Source organism: Notothenia rossii (genome assembly GCF_949606895.1).
Source record: "Notothenia rossii genome assembly, chromosome: 3".
NCBI classification, from domain to species: Eukaryota; Metazoa; Chordata; class Actinopteri; order Perciformes; family Nototheniidae; genus Notothenia; species Notothenia rossii.
Window position 1 is genome coordinate 79,817,785 of NC_136901.1, and position 27,593 is coordinate 79,845,377.

The 27,593-nt window shown below is 40.8% G+C and overlaps 1 protein-coding gene across 1 annotated transcript; it reads left to right on the forward strand.

Moving 5' to 3' along the window:
- Nucleotides 1-1,600: 1,600 nt before the first annotated feature.
- Nucleotides 1,601-26,798, forward strand: mcf2a (MCF.2 cell line derived transforming sequence a). Its single transcript, XM_079668214.1, has 30 exons — nucleotides 1,601-2,075; nucleotides 6,980-7,048; nucleotides 7,156-7,270; nucleotides 7,624-7,714; nucleotides 9,178-9,297; nucleotides 9,792-9,908; nucleotides 10,052-10,201; nucleotides 10,340-10,455; nucleotides 10,582-10,696; nucleotides 10,935-11,054; nucleotides 11,165-11,356; nucleotides 11,438-11,629; nucleotides 12,251-12,422; nucleotides 15,468-15,544; nucleotides 15,693-15,778; nucleotides 15,918-15,984; nucleotides 16,356-16,471; nucleotides 16,839-16,908; nucleotides 17,015-17,107; nucleotides 17,347-17,439; nucleotides 17,806-17,931; nucleotides 18,023-18,244; nucleotides 19,691-19,783; nucleotides 20,155-20,233; nucleotides 20,591-20,654; nucleotides 22,191-22,291; nucleotides 22,705-22,817; nucleotides 23,727-23,839; nucleotides 24,049-24,152; nucleotides 24,834-26,798. Exons 1-30 carry the CDS (start codon nucleotides 1,961-1,963, stop codon nucleotides 24,872-24,874), a joined length of 3,342 nt encoding a protein of 1,113 aa, XP_079524340.1. The 5' UTR covers nucleotides 1,601-1,960; the 3' UTR covers nucleotides 24,875-26,798.
- The last annotated feature ends 795 nt before the right edge of the window (nucleotides 26,799-27,593 follow it).

Genomic DNA, 27,593 nt, shown 5'->3' on the forward strand with positions numbered 1-27,593 from the left:
ATGATACCTTTCATTCATCTTGTGTTTTGCTTTACAAATTCTGTCAGTGTGAGGATTTTATACTTTAGTAATACACTGATTCCTGTTCACACATATCTCCAGCACAGTACTTTGAAGTGCTGGCTTTGTATTCCACTCCACTGACTGTAGTCTGACATATCTGATACAGTGCATCTGCACAATTGCAGTCATAAATGCCAATTACATTTAGATGAATGCCGATTTGTTCTTAACAAATGCACAGCGACATTTTCTACAAAGGCCGCTTGTTTTTTGACAGGAATACGAATGCTATTCTTTACTCTGTGACATGTCACATGTCACCTCCACACTGCACTGAGCCGGAGACCCCGGATGTAAGGGGACAAGCTGAGAGGGGCTGCCTGCTTTGTTAAAAAAATATAAAACCTTTAAGTGACATCAGAAATGCTATTTTCAGAGCTTAAAAATATCTTGAAATCTAACGTTTTGCCTGTCTAAATGAAAAGTATAACATGATGGATTGTATTTTTAATGCAACCTTTTTCCAGCCACTTTTGTAAGAAAATGTCAAAATGTAAGAATAAAAAGCAAGAGAGGCTCTGTGGTTGTGGACGCTGTCCCTGTCTGTAAAGGGCTGGAGGTGGACTTCTTCAGGCACCTCAGCAGCCCTGCGTCATGAAGCAGGGATCCCCCCCCCCACCTCCAGCCCTTTGGGTCTCCAGCCTCAACACTCCAAACCTCCAAGCTGAATGTACCTCTTTGAAACCTGAAGATTTTCTGAAATAAAGCAGAATGTTTTGAAGATAAACTGCCCTTGTAGTGCTTCATTATGCCAATGTTTATGTCAGCAGGTTTGTCTGATGTGTGTTTGTGTGCGTGTGCATTTTGCCACACTAAGCAGATGCTGTGTGGTAATGAGATGGCTGAGAGGCTAAGCTGGATCAGCTGAGTGGCTGCGTATCAGGTCGGCGTACTGCTGCTTTCCCCCTGCTCCATGTGTGGCCTCACATCAAAAACACGTGAAACACTGAGGAGGTTTACATTCTGTACATACATACAAGTATTTATCAGTTTTCTCCACTTAAATATCTACTGTTCATAAGCAACCATCCATTCACAGTAGTTGTGGGCTAAGCAGTGGGGAATGGAGTTGAGAAAGGCTCTGTGTATCAGTATGTACACAATGACACCCTTTCATATTTGTTCTTCTGTTTGAATGTGATTGTTGTGTATTAAAGGCTGTGCTTTGCATGGGCCAAACTTGTTGGCTGAGGGTGTGGTGCATTTTCATTTTCTGTTTACAATAGATCTATTCTCCACTGTGTGTGCATCTATATTATTGTAAAGCTGAAGAAAGTGGGACATGAACATGGCAGCCAGACCGCCTACGATCCAGCCTACTGTAGTACAGTCTGCCTAATACTGGGGACATGGAAAACAGCACCAGGGAGTGCGAAGTGAGAGGAAAAGTTGGTAGGGAGTTGGCAGGAGCAGAATCTTGAGCACTGCTTGTTGCAGAGCTGACGCACTGAAGCCCAAAGAGAGAGGGAGAGGGGAGGGAGGGGGAGAGGAGGGGAGGGGCGACAGAGAGACACAGCAGTGGCCAGATGGAGCCTAGTTTGTTTTGAAGTAGCTGCTGCTAAAACAGGACAGTCAGCCGGCACTAGTTTGTATGTGTAGGAAAATATCTAGTCTAGGCAACAACAGGACTAAAGATCCTCTTAAGTGATCCGTCACTGTGAAGTGTTGAGTCACTCTATGCGGCTCAAGGTCAGGAAGATCCTCAGGGAACTGTCCCGTCTGGATCCTGGGACCCGCAGAGGCAGGTGGGCATAAGTTTCCTTGTGGCGGCTCCCAGATTGGATCATTGGGACACTATGCAGGGCTGCAGGACTCTATGGAGGATGTGAGGCCTGGATAATACCTCCCACCACAGCCTCAGTTCTCTCAGCCTGATCCAGGGTCGGACACGGAGGGAATGGGCCCAGCTTCACTGCAGGAGGAGAGAGAGGAGGAGAAAGAGTCCAAGAGGGAGATGGAGAGCTACCGCTGCCTTCTGCTGGCCGGCTCTCAGCTAGAGAGCACTCTGCAGCGTGAGTACACATGATGCTAACTGTCCTCATTTCACTTCTGCCGGCCTCATGCAGGTTTTTGTATATAATCCTGTATCTGCTTTAAAACTATTTCCCATCACTACATTTTAGCAGACTGACACTTAAAAGCACTGTAGCAGAGGTCCATTTAGTTTGATTGACAGTGAACATTAGTGACTTCTGAGAGCCATTACAGGAAGTAACTGGAGAACTGCAGCCTGTATCTTAGATTAGTCAGTATTATCGATGGGCCAGTTCATGCAGCTTTGCTCAAACACCGGGCCATTACAGGGATTATGTTATCATCCCAGATGGAGAGATATTTATCAGTAGTGATGATTTAGAGAATATCTGCAGACGGTGGGTTGTATGTTAAATTGGGACAGAGCTCAAAGAAAAATCCATACTGCTGATGTTCTAAAAGTACTTAATGTGTCTTCATGATGTTGTGTCATGTATTAAATGGGGGGCTAATAAACTGTCTACACTTTTTCCTGAAGCAGCAACTGAATTTAGTCAGGAAAGGAAGAGCCTAGGGCCTTTAAAATACTATTTTATTACTTCTTAAATAATGTTAGGAGTTACAACATATATTTACCATACAACAGTTACATTGTCTGTATCACAAGCAGCATTACCCTCCTCAACATTTGTCAGTCATCACTCTAACCATGTATTTTTACAAATGTCAGAATAGATAAAATAATGAAGGCAAGGTGATGGACAGAAATACTGTCTGATGTGATTGACAGCACTATCGAGGAGCGTCCTCCAGAAGCTAATGTGATTACTTTGGGATCTTGGCTGCATCATTGTTTAATTGATGGGCCTTTGCCTTTGTATGACTCCTGTGGGTTCATTGCACCTGGACTTGTGTGTGTAGGTAACAGAGACAAGGCCACGCTGAGTTTCTATTTATACCAGCCAACGTTTTTTTATCTCTGGGTTTGTCGTAATCTGCTTATAGGGGATGCAGTGGTAAGCATAAAAAACACTGCTGTATGAAACAAAAACCATAGATCATCATTTCAGTACGTGGTAATGATACAATATCCTCTCACATTTACCCTTTTCCCTCCACACATTTCTACACTTTCCTTTCTGTCTGAGCCTTCTTTGGATCATTTAAAGAATGTGAACAATTCCAAGTGAACTTGTAATAATCACAATACTAACAGGGTCCTTTTGACCCGGGGTCTTATGACTGTGTTGTCAGGCAAAACCCTAAGACAGACTTTACTTCCCCTTGAGTATGAGCTAAATATTTATTTTTGTGTTTTCTTAATTATCAGTTAAAGTCTATGTAACTGTAAACAAGTATTCAATCTGTTTCAGTAAACAATAACACATGTTTCAACGCTGGCGCTGCAGTTTGGTACATAAAACAGACTCTTAAAACATTCTCATTCTTGCACTGCCAGTTCAACTACAGTCTGACTTCCTTTAGTCTCTGCATGTCAGCTAGACTTCAACTCATAATTGTTTGACTGACACTTTACTACCTAACAACAGGATAAAGACTTCAATTATTCACAGGGCACGGAACCCAACTAAGTCCAACAGTTTTGTTTAAACTGTAGTTCATTGCCTTTCTTTTAAGATAGCAGTCCAAATAATGTTGTCTCTCAGACTTCGACAGTTTAGCTGCTTTTAGTGTTTATTCGTTGAATGGCTTTTCATTTGGTTTAATGATATTACGTCGTAGGCTGACATTTCCCTTGCTTTAATGTCTTACTTTTCAGCTCAGTTTAACTGCTTTCAGCACTAATTCTTCACGTATAATCGCTTATGCTTAAAGTGCTTATGTGAGTTAATGTGAAACTGAAATGTCCTCTCCTTCGAGGAAATGACACTTCAACTCATTTAAATGCGTAAAATGCCTCAACTTAGACTGAAATGTTCCACATTTGCGTGCATACAAATACCATTTCAAATACATGTTAGCTTGCTTCTTGATTTTCATCATCAATAACAACAGAATCTTCTATATAAAAAAAATAGTACTTCTAGTTTTCTCTACAGCGGTGTAGTAGATGCTAAACAATCTGATTATATGACAGACAGTCACATTGATAAACCACTATACAACTAGAATACTACAGAAACTAGTAACCGATAGATCAAGGAAAACTAAAATATTCTTCTTTCGACACCATAAAGTATGTTGATCTATTTGAATGAATCAAATGTTACCAAACCCACGACATTACTTCCATAGGGGCTGTCCAGTCAAATATGTAAAGCTTTTATCTAGGGTTTACTGTCTATCCATTTCTAGCCTTTAACCAATCTAGTTTTCATGTATCCCTGCATGTTCTTCTACCATTTTATATCAGCATGCAGCCGCCCACCAGTTTAATCCCCTTAGCATTGAAAGCTTTGTTTAGCAAAATATCTCATGACCCAAAAGCAGTATGAGGCCTGTGGGTACTGTGAACATGTTTGTAAGAAGGGATTTCTTCCTCTGCAAGGGATTACATGTTTCCACTTGTGCAAAATCTGACTACAAATAACATTCATGCTGGGTATGTGTTTAACATTCAAACCAGCCTCTCCTTTTGCTGACATTTGGTATGATTCACTAAGACGTACGAAAAATGTTTGGCGCCTGTTCATTAATTGGTCATTCAGTAAATAAAATGATATTGTTTGCCCTGAGAAAAAAGGTATTTATTTACAGAATTATTCAGTAGATATTCAGAACAAAGTAATCTCAAAACAGCCTCAATATGTGTGGGTTAAATGTTCTGTCAACCTCTTCAAATAAATTGTTATGGTGCATATCAAATGTATACATGTCTCTTTGACTCCTTTGACACGCTTAATTTTCTTCATGAGACATTTTAAAATAGCAATAATGAAATCCCCTTTCAATCAATGTTGTAAAAGAATAAAATGTGGAAAAGTACAAGGGGGTTAAGGCTTTTCATATGAACTGTATGTAATGAAGTCAGTGTGGATGCTTATCACTGTTTGGACAACAGAGATAAGCTTTCAGCTTTGTATGCAGACTGGAAGATTGATCTTGATGTGTGGATCTGTTTGACTGGCAGCTAAGCTCTGTTTCCATCCACACTGGCAAACATTATTCTTTATGTGTGTGTCAGAGCAGAGGAGCAAACAGAGGTTATTTGACTTTCGCCTGTGCAAACCATCCAGCATGTCAACTGGAAAGGTCATGATGCAAGCAGAATCACAACTGTCCTACTTTGATTTGATTTTACGGTTTAAAATGTGTGTGTAGATGTGAGTTATTAAAGCTAAAACAGTGCTTCACTTTATATCTGTCATTGATGGACTACAAGGCCTTTCATGTGACAGTGTCTTAAAAATAACTTAGTCATGTGATAGGATGGTGTCAGGCAGGGTTCGGGAAGAGTACAATATTTCCACAAACTGGCAAATTTATTAACAGCGTTGCAGTTTGCTGCACAGGCTGCCCTTGCTTTGATCAAACACAGGTCCGCAGTGTGTGTGTTTGTGTATAAGTGTGTTCCTTTTTTCTTGCATCGACTGCAAGATTAGAAAACGTATCCATTACATAAACCCATGTAGTTAGATCTCACCAGCGTACATATTGTTCTATATAGACAAATCAAAGCATGATATATCTGTACACTGCAGTTATCCAAATGGAAAATGACATCTATTTGTTTAAGACCTGTCTCAACTTCCAGAAGGTCTTGTGGCACAGGGTATAAATGGTTATACAACTATTGCAGTGTGACGGAAACTTTACCCTGCATCTGTGTGTGCACAGTCCATCCATTGGTCCTGCTTGGCTCAGCCCCTCTCTGTTACAGACGCACATCAAATATTCAGCAGGTACCAGTAGAGCTCATTACCTTCTCCCTGACAGCCTGACGGACTCTGTAACTGCAGTCGACGCATGGAAAATAACACCTCTTCTTCCTTTTCTCTCTCTTCTGACCTCTGTCATATTCTCTTCTGCAATTCATTTTTAATGTCTTTATCCATTATGGATAAGGAAACGGTGAATTGTGAGCAAATTGACTGCCCTGTCAATCTGTTGCATTAACTGCTAAACATGTAGTTTAGTAAGGTTTTAATAACTAAGTCCCTCAGAATGTGTTTATTTATTAGTAGTATTATTAGTATTCCTGTGTTGTTGTTGTTGTTGTTTTTGTTGTTAATATTCTTGGAAATAGAGCTATAAACGACTTGTTGAGTTTCCCTTATTCACCCTCTACACATAAAAAGTCTACTGTGTATACATTGTGAGAAAATACAGTCTCAACATATCTCCTGTCTACACATCCATCCGAATAATTCCTTGTGAACCATAGAGCAGATGAAAGCCTGATTTGAACTACACTGACTACGCTATAAGAGACTGCATTTATTAGCCACTCAGACTAGAAGTCCAGTGGCACCAAGCACGAGACACTGGGCCATCTGCCAGTTAATTTAATATTACAGCAACATCCCTTCAGACGCTGTACAGTAAATTAGCTAATGTCTTTTAAAGATGCCAATGTCTAACTTGCACCAGATGCAGGATACACATCAGCCTCAGTGAGAAAGCAAATAAAGTCGACATTTCTTCCGAGTAATGTCATGGAAAATCACTTAAAACGAACAATAACATCTATATTTTTAGATTAAGGCATATAGGTAAGATTATCCGTCTTTTAAATGTGATTACTTTAATGTTTTCAATGTAAAAAACTAAAAAGACTTGGGAAAAAAGACCCATTCAAAAAACTCTTGGACTGGGATTTTGTGTATTTAAAAGACTATAACATTGTTCTTTAATTTGAAAGTTACTTGACTGCCATTTACAACTGATTATTTTAAACTAAGTTATGTTTATAATTGAGACCCTTAGTTTTCCAGTGCACACCACTTTTCTAAAGCCTTTATAATTTTGTTTCATCTTCCAGAGGTGACTGTCCCTCTAAGCTTGAAGGAGGTGGGAGGCTACATAGAGAAACAGGTGGCATTCTTGTCAGGTGAGGCCTTTTTGAGATATATCTTAATAAGAGTTTAAAGCGACTGAGTTTCTAACCTCTGATGTCATGATTACAAATAAATTGATTGATCATATCTTTCTTCCCAGGGGGCCGTGGGGAAGACTCCAGCGTCATCATCACCCTCCCAGAGAGCTCGGCTTTTAGTGACATTCCAGAGGAAGCTTTAGTCAAAGTCTTTACGTACCTCACTCTCATCCCTCGGTGCGTCCTCCTTCATAAATAGCTGTCTAATTCTCTCTCTCTCTCTCTCTGCAGTGCACCAAAAGCCCAGCTCATGTATTCTGAGCACAGCTGGTCCTTACTGCTCCATAGTGTCAAATGTCCTACTCATGCCCTCTATGTCCAAAACTCACTCCCCTTAGAGATTAGGAAATTAGATAATGTCATTGCAGTGCATTTGCAATAATAAAGAAATGATGTATATAGCTTTAAAGCACCTATAACTTGACTAATCCACCTGCTCTTGAATGGTTATCATCTCATTTTCTCGTGTTATAGCTTTAAATCACAGAATGACATTACAGCTGTACACATTTGCCCAATTTGTCTTGCAGAACGAGGCAACCCGGAGTCAAATTTATCATCATTTTAGACCGGAGACTGGATACATGGGCCTCTATCAAAACTGCACTTGCCAGGATAGCAGTGAGTTTCATATTATATTTTATTCTTTTAATCAATGCCACTACCATTCCTAGACTGTTTTGAAATCATGTATATGACTAACCATTGCTTTACAGCTGCAATGTGGCTGTGTTCAATTGCTACTGTTTTATTTACGAGTCGTTGTCCATGGTGCTTAAAACCTGAGACATACCTGGACAGCACAGTCAAAAATCAAACTACCATTTCTGCATCTTTCGTATTGATGGGTAGCTCTACAGTATGTGGTGTTTAGTCAGAGGTGAAGGGTAAACTATTTGTTTGTACTGAATGTCCTGTTACATATTGCTGCAAATGAATGAGTAAGCAAAACGTGTTGTGATGACGCGGGGTGCTGAGCAGGGGATGAGCAGGAAGGCGGGAGGGAAACATTGCAGTCAGGCTGCCACCCTCCGCCTGAGAGGAGCGGCGCTGCGGCTCAGCCGGCCGCCGACCAGCTGCTCAGCGCGGCACCATCTCCAACGGACGGGCGGGAACTTACATTGAACCGAGATGGCTTCACACACCATGGCTGATTGTTTTTACCGGCGGGGAACGCCGAAGATCCGCCGGACAGCGGTAAAATAAAAAATCCTGCTTAGTTTTATTCACCGTGTGAGGAGTTTAGGGCGAAGTTTTTGGGCGGGCAGGGTGAATGCGGCACTGGCCCCGGCTGTCTGTCTGCTGAGTGCAGCACTGCGGTGCCTCTCTGCTTAGTCATGCGACTGGCTGTCTGTGAAACCCAAACAGACTTAAATGCGGGATTTTAATGCGTGTTTATGTTGAAATCCGGAGTTTAGGTGAACGACCCTTCGTGGTCGAGTGAGGACATAGGAATGTCAGAAGTTGCGTATAGGGCAGGCCTATGCAAATGCATGCCATGGTGATATAGCCTATCAAGACAAAATAGGAGGCAATGTTGCATAGGCTACAAATCCTCTGCAGAGATTGCTTTTGCATCCCTCTGATGAAAATGTGAAAGTTTCCAAGATTATTTCAACTATATGAAATGTCATTATTTTACCTTTTTATTTGTTTGGTAAAAATATGTCATGCTATAATGTACTGTTAATACATGCTGTAATCTCGACTAGAGCTCCTCCATACTGTCTGTGCTAATGCAGACATTCCTGCACAGTCAGGCGACCTCAAACGACCTAAAGATAAAATGCAGCATTTAACAATGACATGCTGTATGAGTAGTATAGTTAAGTGAGTGAACCTTGAATCCGTTATGCTGGAGTAACAGTGGGACTGACAGGATGTCAGAGACCTGAAGTCTCTCCTGTCAGATCTGCAGGAGGAGAGCTTGTTGATGCTTTTGCTCAGTTCAAACCTGTGCCAGCATGCATACAGGAGTAAGTGTATATTGCCCCTTGAGCCGAAACACAACGTTTTTTCTTTACTGAATCCTCCTCCATACCAGCATCATCACTATGACAGTGAACCTCTCTTTCCTTCTCAAGGCCTCGTTTCCTGGGAACCTCCACCTGGTCTTGGTGCTCCGACCCACCAGCTTCTTCCACCGCACTGTTACAGATATTGGCTTTCGCTTCAGCCAAGAGGACTTCATGCTCAAGATGCCAGTAAGGCAGCTCCTCCTCAGTTACCAAACATGTCCCACACCACAACAAGGTACACCTCGTTCTTGTTACAACCCTGATCTCCATGAGTCAAAATGTTCTGGTGGACACAGCCAAGAACACATGTTGATTTCAGTTTTGAAACAAATAAAGATACATAAAGCAGATATCCTAGAAAGGATTCTAGTGATTTCATTAAGTTAATTGTAAAGTATCAAAAGTAAAATATCTGATATTTGTCATGCAATCCCCCCCAAAAAATATGTTGTACAACCTTGTGTACATGCCAGTGGTTTGAACACTCCTTTATTGACCAATCACATCTCACCCATTATGGCGAACAGACTTACCCAAATTATATTTATATTAAAATAAAATCAAAAATATATTTCAAAAACACCAAGTAAGGATATACCTAAAACAAAAATTCTAAACATGGCACTTCTAAAAGTATAGAGTTTTCTGTGTGCGGTCTTAGATTGTGTCTGCACCTTTAGGTGGTGATGCTGAGCTCTGTCACAGACCTGCTGCACTACATCGATGAGAACCAGCTGACTTCAGAGTTCGGAGGCACTTTGGACTATTGTCATAGTGACTGGATTGTTTTACGAACAGTAAGCAGCAAACATTAATACTGGAGAACTATATGTCTTGGTGTCTGATATCAACCAATGGCTCTGTATCTAAACAACACTGAGCCACAGATTGTTTCACAAGTCTTAGTATTTCATTGTTGTTGTTTTTTGACTCTATAAAGGGCATTGAAAGTTTTGCCGTCACAGTTAAAGACATTGCACAGATGCTGCAGAGCTTTGGCACCGAGCTGGCGGAGACGGAGCTGTGTGATAATGGGAAGGCCATCGAGTATCTCCTTGATTCTCATACTGAAAAGTACAGGAAACTCAAGGTGAGGTTTCAAATGTTTTCGTACGGATTAATTTATTAATACTACCACAATTATATATATATGTATCCTCCGAATATATCTAGACGCACTATTTTGAATATTGCTCATTTAATATTTAAATTGCCCTCCGTCTAACAGGATGCAATCAGGTCAGTTTCAAAGGAAGGGCGTCATCTTCTTGCAAGCCTGGAGACCTCCGGAAAAGAAGATGACTCCCAGTGGGATGTGAAAATGGACTGGGAGACAGTACAGAGGTAAGGCTGCCCTCTTTGGTTTAAGAACATTCTCATGTATCATGATATAATTGTAAACTTCGAATTGTTAACTATTAGTTATTCACAATGAATTAGATCTATGACACAGTGACTTGTTCTTTTCAGGCTTCTTGCCCAGCTGAGAGACATGGAGTCAGCCTTTGATGGCTTCTTTGAGAAGCATCATCTGAAACTCCATCAGTACATGCAGTTGCTCAGATATGAACAAAGCTTTCAGGAGGCAAGGCATCTATATATTTATCATGTGTACATGTGTCTATGCTTTTTGGTGTTTTCGCCAATATTTCCATACACCCACCCAAGAGGATATGATCTCTTTATGAGATTAGGGTCAAGGCAATCCTCAGCCTCAAGATTAAATTAGGTTTGTAATACCTCTGGGAGCCACCAGGTTGGCTTTGTATTGGTGTTTTAATTCATTTTAGTCTTTGTTTATTCAATGTGTGTTTTGAGTCTAGATGGAGTTATGTCTGGAGCATCTAACAGGGCAGGAGAAGGAGCTGTCCATAGCTGTGGACACTCTGGCTCAAACAGAACAGGCTCTCAAAAGTTTGGACAGTTTGGTATCAAATGCACAGGTCAGTGTTTCTTTGTCAAACTGGCAATACATGCATTAACAGCACCTGTATGTATGCATATAAAAATAATAGACTCCTTAACTCTTGTGTTTATTTGTTGGCTCCATCAGGAGGTGATGTCTCGAGCTCAGATCATCATCCTTCATGGACACCAGCTCTCCGCCAGTCACCACTATGCCATGGCTCTTATTATGCAGCGCTGCAACGAGCTCCGCCACTACTGTGATACACTAAATGCTGCTCTCAAAACCAAACACACTCATCTTCTGCAAACACACCAGCTGCTGCTTTGTCTTGGACAGGTACTAAATCATTTGCATCAAGACAAACAGACATCCGAGAACACAGATTTATTTACTGTGATGTGTGTTTTCAACCTTCAGGCCCAAACCTGGTGCGATGATGGAGCATATCTGCTGGCCAATCAGCTGGTGGAAAAGTATCAGTCTAAGATGGGGGCCCAGGCTGCTCTGAGGGACATTGAGAGGTTCCTGGAGGGGGCGCCGTCTATGCTGAGCTCAGGACCGGACGTCCTGACCATCGAGTACGAGGCTGTCATCATGCCTCAGCTGCAGGTCAGTGACCACAGCAATCCTTTTACATTTTAACATCATTTTTGGATGTTTTGACTTCTGACTGGAACAGGAAAAGGTTTGAAACTTTTCGTTTTAATTTTTCAGGCCTCAAGTACACACTAACATCTTATATATATATTTTTTAAAATGTTTTATTTATAGGTGTTTTTTTTATTTATCAGACAAGACAAACACATACTGTAAGCCATCATCTCACGTAACAAATATGTACAGACATATAGGAAATAAATAAACAAAATAAAAGCAAAACACCATCGTCCGAATCAGACAGATCTGAAAAAGCCGCTTGAGGTTCTGCATGTTCCCATCTTTGATCCATTGGTTGTGTTTTGGAGGAGTTACTGTACATCCTTCCATATAAATGGAATTGGGCATCTTGCTAATAAAGAGGAAAAGGGCAGGCAATGACTGTTCTAAGTGAGCACAGTGATAATTCATCTGAAACTAAGAATATACCAAAAATAGAAATTGCACGATGGGGACACGATTACATTGCTGCCATATTTCTGTGTTTATTTGTTTCTAAATAATGAGAGCTATTTCTGTGTTATCCATCATAATTGTATATCCTACCTCTGTGTCCTTCTCTCTCGCTGTTAGGCTCAGATAGGGAAAACGTTTGAGAAGCATGCAGCCGTGCAGCTGATGATTCAGAGTCGACAGGCCTGTCTAAGGAAGCTCGCTGATAAACATGTGCGACCGATCCAACTGGTTGCCCCCCGCCCCGAAAACCCACCACGCTCCAAGTCCCCCCTCTTCTCCCCCAAACATGGTATGCACACACACACGCACGCACGCACGCACGCACGCACGCACGCACGCACGCACGCACGCACGCACACACACACACACACACACACACACACACACACACACACACACACACACACACACACACACACTAACACGCACGCACACACGCACACCAAGGGGATTCTGACAACTAATTCATACACACGTGCTGATTAAACAGCATTGGGTGACCTAACAGCTCTTTCGTCATATTTACAGTCTCTCTCCCCTATCACTATCAAAAAGAAAAAAACACTGGCACTGTCCTAGTTTTCAACATATACAGTAGGCTTTCTACGATAAAAAACAAATTCCCTATCCACCCCCCATGTTTCCCAGGCCCGGTATGGGGGCTTGTGCCAGCCCTTAAGGCTTGGCATCAGTTCCTCCCCCCCTTGGATCTTTGCTTTAGGCTCCATGGTTAAATTAACACATCATAGGGCCCCACTGAGCAGGCCTAAGGTGTTCCTCAATGGGCTTTGGGGTTAGCAGGCCACCTTTACAAAAAGGCTGCTACGAGGGGAGAAGATATAATCAGTCCGCTGGGAAATACCTGACTGCTCTATTAGTCAAGATATCTGCCATAGAACCATATGTGGTTCATATACATTAAAGACCCTTTCATCTCCCTTTGGGTCTCAAGGGAGGTTGCACAAAGCTAACCATATACAGTACAATGGTACCCAGTGCTTGAATTGGAATAAAAAAGGTGCCAGTACTCTAAATCAGCAACAAGTATTTCGCACAAAGTCATAGTATATCCTATAATGCTGGTGGGTTTGTCTCTTTACTGTATATTTTAGAAAGGCTCACTGTACTTAAACAAAATGACTGGGTGCAGTGGTAAAGTGCTATTTTTATAAGTGGGGAGTGGACCTGACACCCTCTAGTCTAGGGGGGTCCGGGGGCATGCTCCCCCGAGAACATTTTTTTTTAAATATTGAAGTTAGATGCATCAATCTGGTGCACTTTGAGAGCAAAATGAAGAGATATATGGATACCTCTCAACATCCATAATGAAACAACTGTAAAAATATTTACTTTTTCTTTATGGATATAAAAAAAAAGTAAAGCTTGACTCCTACTGGCTGGTTAAATGACTCCTCGTCCCTGAGGCCACTACCAGTTTTTTGTGCCATTTTGCTGGATTTATTTGTCAATAGCGTTGCTGCACAAAGTGATAGCCCTCTAGTTTAAATCTACTACCCAAAAAGAAACATATGGAGATGGGTTACTATTTAAAAAAAAATTGCAAATCTATTTGGGAACAGTGGGGCCGGGCCTCAAGTCCTATAGGGGGGTCCGGGGGCATGCTCCCCCGGTAAGATTTTTTTTTAAATGTTGGACTTAAATGCATCAATCTGGTGCATTTTGAGGGGTAAATAAAGAGACTACACCCATATGAAACAAAAATGTATACATTCAAATAATCATAAAATCATAAGTACATGGCCATAACCAATAACATACAATATCCAATATGAAAAAACATTGAAACTTGTTTATTTATTTGTTTTTGGTTCATTTATAGTTGTGAGTGTGTCTGGGCTCCTGAATCGGCCTCTCCTGTCTCCCTCCTCTCCCCCCTGCTCCTCTTTGAGGCAACAGCAAAGACTAGTTTTAGCTCTCAGCAAGTTTATCTTACCTTTTTTCACCTAGTTAACATTTTGTTTGTATTATTCATGCATATTTTACTAATCACTACCCCCTCAAATGGAAATATGTGTTTACATAAATGGTGACCGAACCGTTTGAGACCCACTGAGATAACTTAAACTAAGTTAACTATCTAAAGACTCAGAGAGTAATTTACCTCACCAGAGCTGTAGTTTTCAGCCTCTCAGTCTGACAGCAAAGGACTCTCCCTCCACCTTGTTGTTGAAACAGCTCCTTATATCCGTTAGCGCAGCTAGCTAGCACCAGATGCTAACAACAATACACGTAACCGGTGCGCGGCCACACATACACCAACACACACCCTCCCGAGCTTGAATGACACACAGAGACCAATCGAGGGCATTAGTATGATCTGTATGAAAGTGGCAATGTCGGCAGGCCACGTCATGTAGACAGCCAGTCACCCTCTGTGAGGCAGAGTCAGACCCACATTTGCGCTGCGTTGCGTTTACAATATATACGTATATTGCCGGCGTCTGAGTACCGGCATTTTACTGAGTACCGGCACCTTGCCGGTACTCAGTAAGAAGTGCCGGTACCACATGGGTAAAAATCAGAAGTGCCGGTACTGCGTACCGGTGAGTACCGGCCCAATTCAAGCACTGGTGGTACCCAATTAATACCATGTGTGTTTTCTGGTTTGTTTTAATTTTTATTTGAACATATAAATTGTGTCCAATGAATGTGTCTTCATCCATTGAGTATACATCCAAATAGGCCATTTCCATTCATGTCTTTAAGGTTTTTCTTCATGATATGAAGCCATACTAATGAGTGAAGTAACAAGAAAGACAATGATAGTGATTATGAAACCCCGATATATCAGAGACAGCAGTCATTTGAAGGAGAGGAGATGAAGGGAAAAGTGGTTAGCTTTGAACGATTGGATCCGGTACATGTATACACTCACATATATGCATGCATATCACTGATGAATGTAACATGGCATATGCAAAGGCTCACCACTCAGTGGAACTTGGACTATCATGTAAGGATTCAGCAGCTACGATCAAAAGGACACTGACGGTGGTGCCAAACGCTCCTTTAGACCTTTACATACCGGATCCTGGCCGCCCCTTTAGAAGAGGCCACCTATTAGCATTGATTTCCACAAATGTCAATCAGGACAGATTAATGTTCTTTTTAAAGTTTCTGAGGAACAGAACAGGTCAGGGGAAGGGCAAAGCAGATCCCTTTGAGGCCACGGTGTTCACACTGTGCCATTATAAAAAAAGAATGGTTTCTGACATAGCGTGGGTGCTTGATCTTCTCAATAAACATCATGGTTAAATATTGTATGTGACTTATTCTAATGCACTTTGATGAGCTGCCGATCTGGCTTTTACAGGTGATGGTTTGAAGTTCACATTCGACCTCTCTCTGCCAGGGAAGAGAGCATCCCGGAAGAGCCCCAACTCAAGAAAAGTATGATTATTTCCTGTCCCAGATGCATCGGAGGCCACCAATGTTAATTACATCATTCTTTAGTTTGGTCCAAAAGATGTTTAGTATAATATAATGTTCCGTGACTTCAATTGGATGCTTAATAGTAATGGATCTCTGGTGTGTTCAGATTGAGGTGATCCACGACTACCAGGAGAGCCGGAGCTGCGTGTCGTACTTCCTGGATGGAGAGGACAGCCCAGATCTCTTGAAGCGGTGAGGAGGAGGAGGAGGATCTGTCCTCAGTACTGCTCTTCATGCTGTTACCTTAGTGATTCTCTTTGTTCAGTGCTAATGATGCCCTCTGGCTCTCTCTCGGTCTACTTCTTCGCCTGTCTGTTTGTTTGCGTCACAGTCATGTGATGCGGGAACTCATAGAGACGGAAAGAATCTATGTGGAAGAGCTGCTGTCAATTCTGCTGGTGAGAACGACTACATTTAATGTCACAAAAGTAGAAAATAAGTGTCTGATTGATATTTCTGTCGACTTTACGTTTGTTGCTGTGACTCCAGAATATATTTAATGTAAAAAAACAACAACCTTAACTGTAGTGCTGCAAGCAATATTATAGCCATTTATTTTGATAATCGATTATTGGTTAGTAGTTTTACATGCAAAAAACAATATGTTAGATTACTGGCTTTTGTGTTTTATATCATATTACAATTAGTATCTTTGGTTTTCAGACTGACCAAACATTTAATTTAGAAAATGATAAGCAGATTAATCGATAAAGAAAATAATAATTAGTTGCAGTCCTATTTAATTATATGCTATGATTAAACATTTCAGGGTTACAGAGCTGAGATGGACAACCCGGCTCTGTCAGGGCTTCTGCCCCCCATCCTGCGCAGCAAGAGAGACATCCTCTTTGGAAACATGCCTGAGATCTACAATTTTCACAGTAGGCAAGTTAACAACTCACTTCACACATAGACTCTATTCAAATATAAGGTAAGTATGTACAAGTATGTTAAGCATGCAAAAGATTCAATACACATTGTTTTAAGACAAATTAGTTTGATATTAAAAAATAAATACACCATGCTTGCATGACATACGTCTGTGGTATTGAGAGATTCAATAATAACCACAGTAGTTTAATGATATTAATGTTAATAAGATATGTTTGTGGAAATTCATATAAGCAAAACACTTAGTAGGACTAGTCACATGAAACAGGCGCTGGTATGGTTCCTAGCAGCCACTAATGGTTAGTAGATATGGGTTAATATGACTGTGATCTGATGACCTTTGACCTTTCTGGGAATCCAGGGTTTTCCTTCAGGACCTGGAAGGATGCCTGGAAGCTCCTGAAAGTGTAGGAGCATGTTTTCTTGCGCGGGTGAGATGATAAATGTTTATATGTTGTGTCAATTTTTTAAAGTGATAACCATGTGTTCCAAATTGTCCTTACTTTTTAAAAAGATGTATCTTTCCTGTCTCCTCAGAAAGAAAGTTTTGAAATGTATGAATGCTACTGTCAGAATAAGCCACGCTCTGAGGCACTGTGGGGACAATTCTCAGACTGTGTCTTCTTTCAGGTCAGTTTCACTGATTTCCCTTTCAAAAATAACATTCTGGCTGATTTATGTTTGTTTTAGAGACATGCAAGATAGGACTAATTGTTTCATAAACTAATATGAACCACTGCAGTTCTGAACTGAATGAAACAAGTTAGTACATTTACGTCACCTTTTAAAAAATGTAGAAAATGTATGGAGCTGTGATTTGTCATCGACCACCATTACATTTATCGTGCTTGTATTTGTCTTCCTTCCAGGATTGTCAGAAAAAGCTGGAGCACAAACTGGGTCTGGATTCATACCTGTTGAAACCAATCCAACGCCTCACCAAATACCAGCTGCTGCTTAAGGTGAGACAGAGGGGTATAAAACACAAACAGTCAATCATCTAATGTAGTTCATTGATTTAGTATTTAGATGTTGGGTTCAGTATAGTGTACTTCACATACTAAGTTCAACCCTTAAGCCTCTCTGTATCAATGAAGTCGCTAAAATAAATACATTTTCACATCATAGGAAAGCTGCCTTTCTGCATACAGTAAATATAGCAATTAAGATTCCCCTCTGTATTTTAAGTCTTGACCACCAGAGTGTGCTGTTGTAGCTGCTTTGTTTATGCTCTGTTTTGACTAAATGTGTGTGTGCATGTATCTACCTGCATGCTAGTTCTATTGTTCTAATAAAGATATTCTGATTCTGATTGTTTGTTCATTCAGGAGCTTCTAAAGTACAGCCCAGATTGTGAGGGGACTTCAGAGCTGCAGGGGGCGTTGACAGCAATGCTGGACCTGCTCAAATCAGTCAATGACTCCATGCACCAGATAGCTATAACAGGATATGAGGTCAGCATTCTGAATCTCTAATGCACATTTTCACAGTGAATTTATTGATAATAAAAGCTCATATATAAACGCCTCTTTCCGTTGTATACAGGGTGATATTTGCGAGCTGGGCCGGGTGTTGATGCAGGGTTCCTTCAGCGTGTGGATCAGCCATAAGAAAGGACCCACTCGCATGAAGGAGCTGACTCGCTTCAAGCCCATGCAGAGACACCTCTTCCTGTACGAGAGAGCTCTGCTCTTCTGCAAGCGGAGGGAGGAGCACGGAGACGGCTGTGACAAGACGCCCTCATACAGCTTCAAGCACTGTCTGAAGGTGCGTCTGTGTTTATGTGCATCTTTGTTTGTGTACGTCTAGAAGGAATACACTGGTCTTGGTACTTGAATACTATGCTACTCTATAATATTTTACTTTTTCCTCAACCACCCTTATTAAAGCTGTCGGTAATTTAAACTTTCTCCCACTCCTGACAATTTTTCACAATTCTGCCCAATACTCACTCTTAAAACAGCTCTTTTGATTTCACTCAGAGAAATGCTGTGTATATCTTTACACAGTCGTTTGTCACAATCCTATTGCATTTTCTGTGTTGCATATTTAAGTTTCCTGTAAAGATTCTATGTAAAAGTTTTCATATTACATATTTTCATTTCACAAATTCCTTCCTCCAAAGTTTTTCTACATTACTATAAACCATGTTTGAAGTCTGATACTACTTACTAGGAACTTTAAATAGTTAGATTGTTAATACAGAATATAAATCACCTTAAACATGATGTTATATTATTAAGAATGTAATCCTTCCTTTACTAGCTGCAACATTGCATCACTAATTATGATCCAGAGGTATAATTAATATGTTTCTGAAAGCTGACATGCTAATGAGTTATTTTACTTTTGGTACTTTGAGTATATTTTGATATACTTGTACTTTTACTTGAGTAAGATTTTGAATGCAGGACTTTTCAGTCAATCACTTACTATATGTTCTACCTGCTATGGATCTGACTGAATGCTAGTGTCCATAGCATACAGTGTATACAGTACTATGGCTTCATGTTCTGACTTGATGTGTAAATTACAGATATACAACATGAAACATTGATGATTTAATACAAAATAAAACATTTTTTTACACTATTGTGTATCTATTATAAAGAAACTTCTGAATAATTATACTATTAGATAACAGCTCACAGCTTGTAGAGATCATAAAGAATAAGTGGACACATGAAAACGGGGGTTTCCTATTTGTCACATCCAAAAAACGGTCATTGTAAATGTTATCACAACTTATTATGACCCTAATATATCAATTTGTTACATTGATAAAAGTAAGTCACATATAATCACTCAACACCGCTATCACTATCAACAACATTATCTAACCTTGCAGGTTTTAGCACTAAATGATGAGGTGAATGATCTACCAGAGACACCTTGTTGTCGTCCGTGTCTGTGTTGTTACATTTCAACACGTCTAAGTTATCCAGCTGGCCACAGAAGCTGGTGTATTCCTGTAAGACTTCTTTTGTTGAACGTATTGTTTTGGAGGTAATCGCAGCAGGTGTCCCACCAACAGCTGCTGCTCTTGATTTATTATTGAGGATGTGGGGAGGAAGCAGTCACACAGCGGAGGTGTGTGACAGTGTTGTGTTCTGACAGGACAGATGTGTTACATGATGTAAGTCTGATGTATGACGAGCTGCTCTTCTTAATGCTGTGTGTGTGTCGGTGTAAACAATGTATGTCTCTTGGCAGATGACTGCTGTGGGGATCACAGAGAACGTCAAGGGAGATGTGAAGAAGTTTGAGATCTGGTATAGTGGCAGGGAGGAAGTGTATGTGGTTCAGGTAAGGAGCCCAAAAACTTTCATGACAGCATTTCCAGTGGTTAAATATTGTAGCTAGTACAGAGCAGCCGGAAATACTGTAAGTCTTGATTATCAATGATACTTTTAATGTGTTTCAAGCCAAAGATTGCACAAATATGCATTGTTTTTATTTAATATGCTAAAAAGAATTCAGTTTTAGGGCTGTTGTTCAGGCTCCGGGTTAATTTTCAATGATTTTGCTGACATTTAATAGAAAAATCCTATTGTATAATAAATTGTATAAAGTGTAAACAAAGGTTTGACAACGACCAGCAACACTGTAGCTTCATAGAAACAAAGTACGTAAACAATTTAACAATCGTCTGTAATAATGTTTCTGTTGTCTCTCAGGCTCCTACATTGGAGGTGAAGATGGCTTGGCTCAATGAGCTTCGCAGAATCCTGACCAGCCAGCAAAAGCTGCTTAGAGGTCTGTAAACAACTAAAGTAAATGTGGGACACTGCATTACATTTAATTTAGCTGATGCTTTAATCCAAAGTGACTTACAATAAGTGCAATAAACCATAAAGAAACAAACAAGAAAAATGTAGGTATTCTAGCAATAAGCCAAACCATTGTAAGTGCTCGTGCATTCGTTTCAATACAAACAATGGGACACACTATCTAAGCTAAGATGTCCAATTACTAGTTTCCTAGCTTTGAACTTCATCACACAGACCCAGAGTGCCTGAAATGTTGTTGAAAGCTCTGAAAGTGGATGTTTCTGCTTTGATTTCCACTTAAATCACATAAAACCTAAACTACCTTCTCTCTCTCCTGTCACAGAGGAAGCATATCAACACAGCCAAATGGTTGGACACATGCAGCTTTCTCCATCCCTCTCTGAGAGGTCAGTGTTTAAGTTTTTTTTCTCACAGTGTTTACAGATTTTAGGTAGGGCTGCTCCATTAATCGTATTTTAATCGCAATTACGATTATGGCTTGCAGCAATTACGAAAACAACGTAATCGAAATAAAACGATTATTTTTTTATTATTACTTTTTTCTTTTTTTTCAAATACATTTTTTTTTTATTGGTTTTTCAGTTGAATTACACTTAAGGTTCAGGGTAATCAACTGTTAAAAACATACTGTTCACATTTTTTTTCTCCAATAAATTTATGTTTTCAAAGTAAATGGATAATCGTTTTTAATAATCATGATATCAATTATTGACCCAAATAATCGAGATTATGATTTTTGCCATAATCGAGCAGCCCTAGTTTTAGGGGCATGACATAGGCTATTGTTGCATAAACATACATGCGCAAACACACAGGCATATGTAAAACACACACATGCATTCACAGCACTATCTTCATTTGCTGAGTTTTCATGTCTGATCACAGCTGGAGTGAGTCAAGTTGCCGTGGTAGAAGCTGTGTGTGTGTTAGTGTGTGTGAGAACGCCGGGCACAGGCCCCACTCTGTCCACTGCTGTCTGGTTGCCTATCCCCACTCCTCCCACCTCCACCTGCAGGGGCATGCGGCCGTCCAGAGGGGTCCCCAGGGGCTGTCTGCCGGGGCTGGACTTTGTGTCTCTGTCAGCTGACTTGTTTCTGTGCCTGCGTTCCCGGAGCCCCCGTCCCCGAAGCCCCCGGCAACGGCCCCGCCCGCGCCACCACTCCCAGCGCCACTGACCTGCCCTAACGCTCAGTGGTAAACTCAGCCTGGCTCACCTCGCCTCGCCCTGGCATGACCCACTCGGCCTGGCTTGGGGACTTTACCCAGGGTCGCTGTGTTTGCATACTGATCGTCGCCTGCACCCTCTTTGTACTGTTTGACCTCCATTCTGGTTCATAACTGACCCCCACGCTCCCTCCACACGTTTAAAGGCCTGTGTCTCAGCAGCTCATCATGGCATTTCTAACATGGTATAAAAAAAAACAACTCTTATTTCTGCCTCTCAGATTTGCTATTTTGCATGTAAGCAAAGGGCAACAAAAAGAAGACTTTTGGTTTTCATTCCATACTGTACATTTCTCTAATTTCCTCATGACAGCTGGTTTTAAAAATGGGGCTCGTGTGCAGCTACTGTAGAATTTGCTTTCTAGAAACCTTCTTACTCAGAGACAAAATCTCACATTTTTGATTTTGATAAATCGAGACCTGATCTTCTGATGTGTGAACACTGAGTCCTATTTTTAAAGAGAAGCTTGCACTTGGCTGATCTGTGCTCTGTGCAGCTGTCTGGTCATGGCCATGTGTGAGAAACAACAGGACAGAGTTGCTCCTTCACACTGATCTGGGGCCAGCTAAACTGTTGGAGGTGTGGATCAGATTCAGGAAGTTAGAGCTGACCCTAGATTGTGTGGCTTAGGATAACATCTATCCTGAGCGTGTGTGCTGACTGTATAAACATTTGGTGACGCGTGTTGTTCCCACAGCAAGCAGCAGAGGGCGTCAGTGAGCTCAGAGGAAACAGAGTCAGGGAGGAGCAGTCCAGACCCCCAGCCTCACTCCCCTAAACACCAGCACAACCGCAAGAGTGAGTCGTGGGTCCACACACATTTATGCCACAATCAAGTAGATACTTGGTAACTAAATCACATAAAAGAGGTTATGGGAATTGATGTAAATCATACACGCTTTGGACAGTATTTGACTGCTGATTCTCTTCATAATCTCTAACTGATGTAGGTATTTGACTTTTTCCCCCCTTCAGCTGTTCAGGTGCACTTTGACCTGAAGAACCAGATACATCGAGGATTGAGGGGGAAAAAGGTCCAACTACTGAGATTAGCTTTTGATTCTACGTTCTTGTTAATTTCCCAGTAAGTGACAAAGGGGTCTTTATAATGTGGATATAGTTACTAAGTATCTACGTGGTGCCTTTAAGGTGTAGTGTTTGGATAAATGCATTCATCAATAGCTCTCACAGCCTGAGTTTGTGTGTCCCAGGTTGGCCCGGAGCTCACAACTCGGTAGACATCTGCGAGGGTCTGCAGGAGTGGTCTGGAGGTCAGGACGCCTTCCACCCATCGGACACAGAGGAGGAGACTTTGGTGCAACTGGTGAGCCAATCAGTGGTGGAAGAAGTACTTGGAAGAAGTAATACCATAGTTTACAAAGAAGAAATCCTTTGTCCACTGTATCAATGCAACATAACTCAGATAAATACAATTACTGCATTAGACAAGTCACGGTTACGTCACGTGACAATGCAAGCTATTGAAAAAAAATCAGGACTTAAACAACAAAATAACAGAGAATACAGCAGAATTTTCATAAAAGTGTAATGTAATAGAAGTATTTTTTCAGTGTAGTTATTATATCATAATGCATTTGGAGTCACATGACACATTTCATGAAAGCTATTGAAAAATAATGATTCACTATTACAATATTTATTTTAAAAGTAATTCACGACCTACCTGTAATCAATAAAAGGTGCTCCACATAAGACATGAAACCATAAAGTGTTCTATCTGTATATCGATCTTATCTTCACTGTTTAACACCGACCTGATTATTCCGGGGGTCGCAGCTAAAGCAGTTGAGAACCATTGGTATGTTATTCCATAAAAATACAAAGTCATAGTATAGCTTGCACAAAAATGAAAACAGTGTATACTATGCAATTAAACATGTCAGAAAGAACGTAATTAAAAGAATAATAATATAAAAAAGAATATAAATGAGATAATAATAAAAGAGAAATCTATTTCAGAATTAGTTTAAATTGTATTCCTGGATTTCCAGTTAGTAAGTACAATGATCCAAAAACAATGAATGTCCTAGACTGAAAAGTACAACACTTACCTCGTGATGTTGTAAAGTAGAAGTATAAAGTAGCAGAAAGTGGAAATACTTAAGTTAAATAAAACTGAGTCTTTCCAGCCTGGAGACTGAACAAAGTCACATTAGATATAGTTAAATACTCACTATAGATACTAGACTGACAGTCTTTCCTTCTGTGTTAGTCTCCAGGCAGATACATGGCTCTGGGTGACTGTCTACAAAATGGGCCAGACAGCATCACCATCAAATGTGGAGACATCATTCAACTGCAGTGTGAAGACAACAAGGGGCGCTGGTGAGTTTCTCAGCTTCTCAATGTGTCTTAGTGATCCGCCAAAACCATCCCGTATTTTGATGAGTACAGTTTCTGGCTAAAGCAGCTATATGAGATGTGATGTTTTTGTTAGACACCGAAAGGAACGCTAACGAGGTGAAAAGTTGTATTTATCTAATTTCCTCCCCCTTTTCTTTCTCATCCTTTTCTGACTTTTCTTCCTCCTTCAGGCTGGTGAAGAACCTGAGTCAGCGTAGAGACGGCTTCATAGCAGCTACCAGCCTGCAGCTGATCCTAATAGACAGCAGCCGAGGACACTCCTCCAGACTCGGAGGTAAACAAAAGATAAACCGTATAATGTCGAGCCATAGTATTACTTACTGTTCTTCTTACTTATGGTGTCTTTGCAGGTCTCACTAAAAAAAATATTAGAAAGCTTCAGCTGATTCAGAACGCTGCTGCTCGAGTCCTCACTGACACTAAGAAAGTGGATCACATCACTCCAGTTCTGAAGTCTTTACACTGGCTTCCTGTGTCAAAGAATATATTTCAAAATACTGCTGCTGGTTTATAAAGCACTGAATGGTTCAGGCCCAAAATACATTTCTGACCTCCTGCTAAATGATGAACCATCCAGATCTCTCAGGTCTTCAGGGACTGGTCAGCTTTCTGTCCCCAGAGTCAGAACTAAACATGGTTCAGTTATTATGCTCCAAATATCTGGAACAAACTCCCAGAATCCTGCAGGTCCACTGCAACTCTTACTACTTTTAAATCCAGGCTGAAGACTTTTCTTTTTGCCGCTGCTTTTAATTGAACTATTCATATCTTAGACTGCACTGTAACTTTTATCCATGTATTTTTTCTTTTAATGTTTCTTTTATTATCTTTTCTTTTAAATGCCATTTTCTTAATGTCTTTCATTTTTTGTAAAGCACTTTGAATTGCCTTACAGTATATATGGTGCTATATAAATAAACTTGCCTTGCCTTGCAATTCACTTTATTTCTTGCAGACCCCATGAACCTGAAGGCCAGAAAGCTCAGCTCCCCGTAGCAAAGAAAACACAGGAAATATATTTTCATATTTACCTGTGGACGATGAACAGAAGGAACATGTTGAGCCATAGCTGTCCGACCACTGATCCGCCACCCACTCCTCGCTCCCCGATGACGTCTGCTTTCTCCAGCACAGTTCAATCATTAAAGAGAAAAAAGTGGGGAAAGTACAGACCTGATTTTCTTCCAGGTTACGATTGACAATCTATTGGGACGTTGTTTTCTGATGGTGAAGATGTGCTGTGGCACCAGTGCAAACGCTCAGAAACTGCTTGTCCTTTTGGACAATCAACAGACGATTTGTGGATCCTGAATTGTCTTCCTCTTTTTCATCTGCAACACACATAAAAGTCAGGATGGAAGGTTGATGCCGTAGCACTTTGTCATTTCACAACCCTTTTCCAGCTACTATTGGAGATTCTTGTATCTCCGTGTGGGTTCCCTGTTTGTCTCAGAATGTGCTGGATGTATGTTAGTCCAGTATTTGCCTGAACATTTCTTACAGCAAATATTTTTGTACATAGACAGTATCATTTTTAACATGTATTGTACCTCAGTGTCTCATCTTTGTGTAGTGAGTTGTCCATTGAATGACTTCATTCTAGTTTTCTTACATTTCATCTGTCAAGGCACCACTCTTCTGTACAGTCTAGGAGTTAGATTGCCAAAATGTGCCATGCCATAATGCCTTTTGTATTCCTGCTCTTTTAGAGTCTCTTATGTACTGGTTTGCAAAATCAAATACTGCAATCGCTTTAACCCGACCTCACAAATATTCAACTGGCACTTTAATAAGGTGGACGGAAAGGAGAGACAGAAAATCCACCAACTGTCTAACGAATGTGTGCTTTTCTTTGCCTCTTTCACTGTGTATCGTCTCTTACTCATGCTGTTATTTCCTTTATTTATTCCTGACTGTATGATGTGTTAGGGAGTCGGGGGAGAAATACCCCCTGCATGCAGGCAGCAGTTGACATGTCAGTGGCTGTAATGTAAGAAACAAGCAGACCTGATGATGATTGACGGCAATGTATTCCTCAGTGTGTGCTGTGAGCGCAGAGTAGACCAAAAAGAGAGAGAGAGATTGTGCTGCGAGTGCCCCTCCATCACAGAGGCAGATTGTTTCCTCCCGCCCATTACAGCTCGGTTAATCTCGGGTTCCCCATTAAAAGGGATCATACAGCCAACATGAAATATAGCCTGTGTGTCGAACGCTTAATTAAATATTGATTGCAGACTTATATGAATTTACCACATCAAATCGAGGCCCCAGTCAGAGGGCTGCCTTTGATTTGTTTTGTTTGATATGGAAATGAGTCTGAAAGCAGCAGGGGCTGCCGCACACTACACATTTCCTATGTTGTTAATTTATTTATTTAGCTGTCATGTTGTTCCTTCATATTGTGAGGTATATATACGCTGCCGAATGAAATAACATCTCCATATATTTACAGGAGTTACGCTTGACTACACATCAAAACCCCATTTTCATTTGTTTAGCTTTTACAAATTCAGTTATTGTTCTTTTTGGAAATTGAATCCAATATGCTGCAGATTTTGCACAGATTCCAGGTTGGAAAACAAAAGAGAAACCTGCTTGAGACATTATGTATCCTGATGAGCCTGAGCTTGTTGCTGAATGTTCCTTTAAAATGAAAATGCATGGCAACCGAACAATGAGCAGGTTTCTTTTGTTGGACTCACTGTTCTAAACGGCTTGTTTTTTGAACAGCTTCAGTACTGTAAAAGATAATCAAAAATCAATTATGTTATGCAATAATTGTTTTGGTGATAATAATTCAACACTTGTTTTAACAAAGTGATATGTTTGGCTTAAACCTAAGGCTGCTCTTTTTCATATTATGTCTGTATTCTTGTTTTAATGTAAGCCAACTTGTATGATAAAACTGTGCAGACTTTTACCTTGTGTGAGTTTTTGGTCACATCATTTAACGTTGGAGACCTTTTGTTTCCCTGCTTGAGTACCACTACTTGCAATCACATGTATTCACCAGCAGAGGGGAGTGATGTGTGTTGTTGTTACTGTAAAGTTCAGTGGTCCCCAAACTACGGCCCGCGGGCCGGATACGGCCCGCCTCCACATTTGACCCGGCCCCTTGAACAATTTCCAATATCAGAGACGCATTACCTCCCCCCCTCCCCCCCCCCCCCCCGCATTATTATTTTTTCAGTCGGGCCACGCGATCGAGACCAATGCACGCATAGAACTGGGTGAAGTGAGCCTCCCCGACTGAATCCCTGAAATGTTTCCTCATGTCAATAAAGCTCATTTGAATTGAATTATGACGCTAAAAAAATGTTGCTAACGACCTCACTGTCTTTGCCCTAATCATAAAACGTGAACCTACCCCCCCCCCCCCCCAGAACGGAATAATGGCAAAAAGGTTAGGTAAGAGAAAAATTGATTCAGAATGCAGGGTATTTAACCTGCAGTGGACACACGATTATTTTTTTGTTCAATGCAAAGAAAAGGCTGTTTGTCTCATCTGTCAAGAGGCCGTGGCGGTATTCAAAGAATACAATCTGCGCCGACATTATGAATCCCATCACAAAGACAAGTATGATAGCTTGCGAGGCCAAATGCGAGCAGACAAACTAGCAAAGCTAAAAAGTGGACTGTTAGCTCAGCAGACTACATTTGTACGCCAAACTCAGCTGAACCATTCATCTGTTCGTGCCAGCCTCCGTGTTGCTCA

Excerpts from the sequence above, each read along its gene's own strand:
- mcf2a (XM_079668214.1), top strand. The coding sequence starts at position 1,961 with ATGGGCCCAGCTTCACTGCAGGAGGAGAGAGAGGAGGAGAAAGAGTCC. Across the intron at positions 11,055-11,164 it reads GTTTGGTATCAAATGCACAG|GAGGTGATGTCTCGAGCTCA; the intron begins GTCAGTGTTTCT and ends TGGCTCCATCAG. Across the intron at positions 20,234-20,590 it reads CCAGCAAAAGCTGCTTAGAG|AGGAAGCATATCAACACAGC; the intron begins GTCTGTAAACAA and ends CTCCTGTCACAG.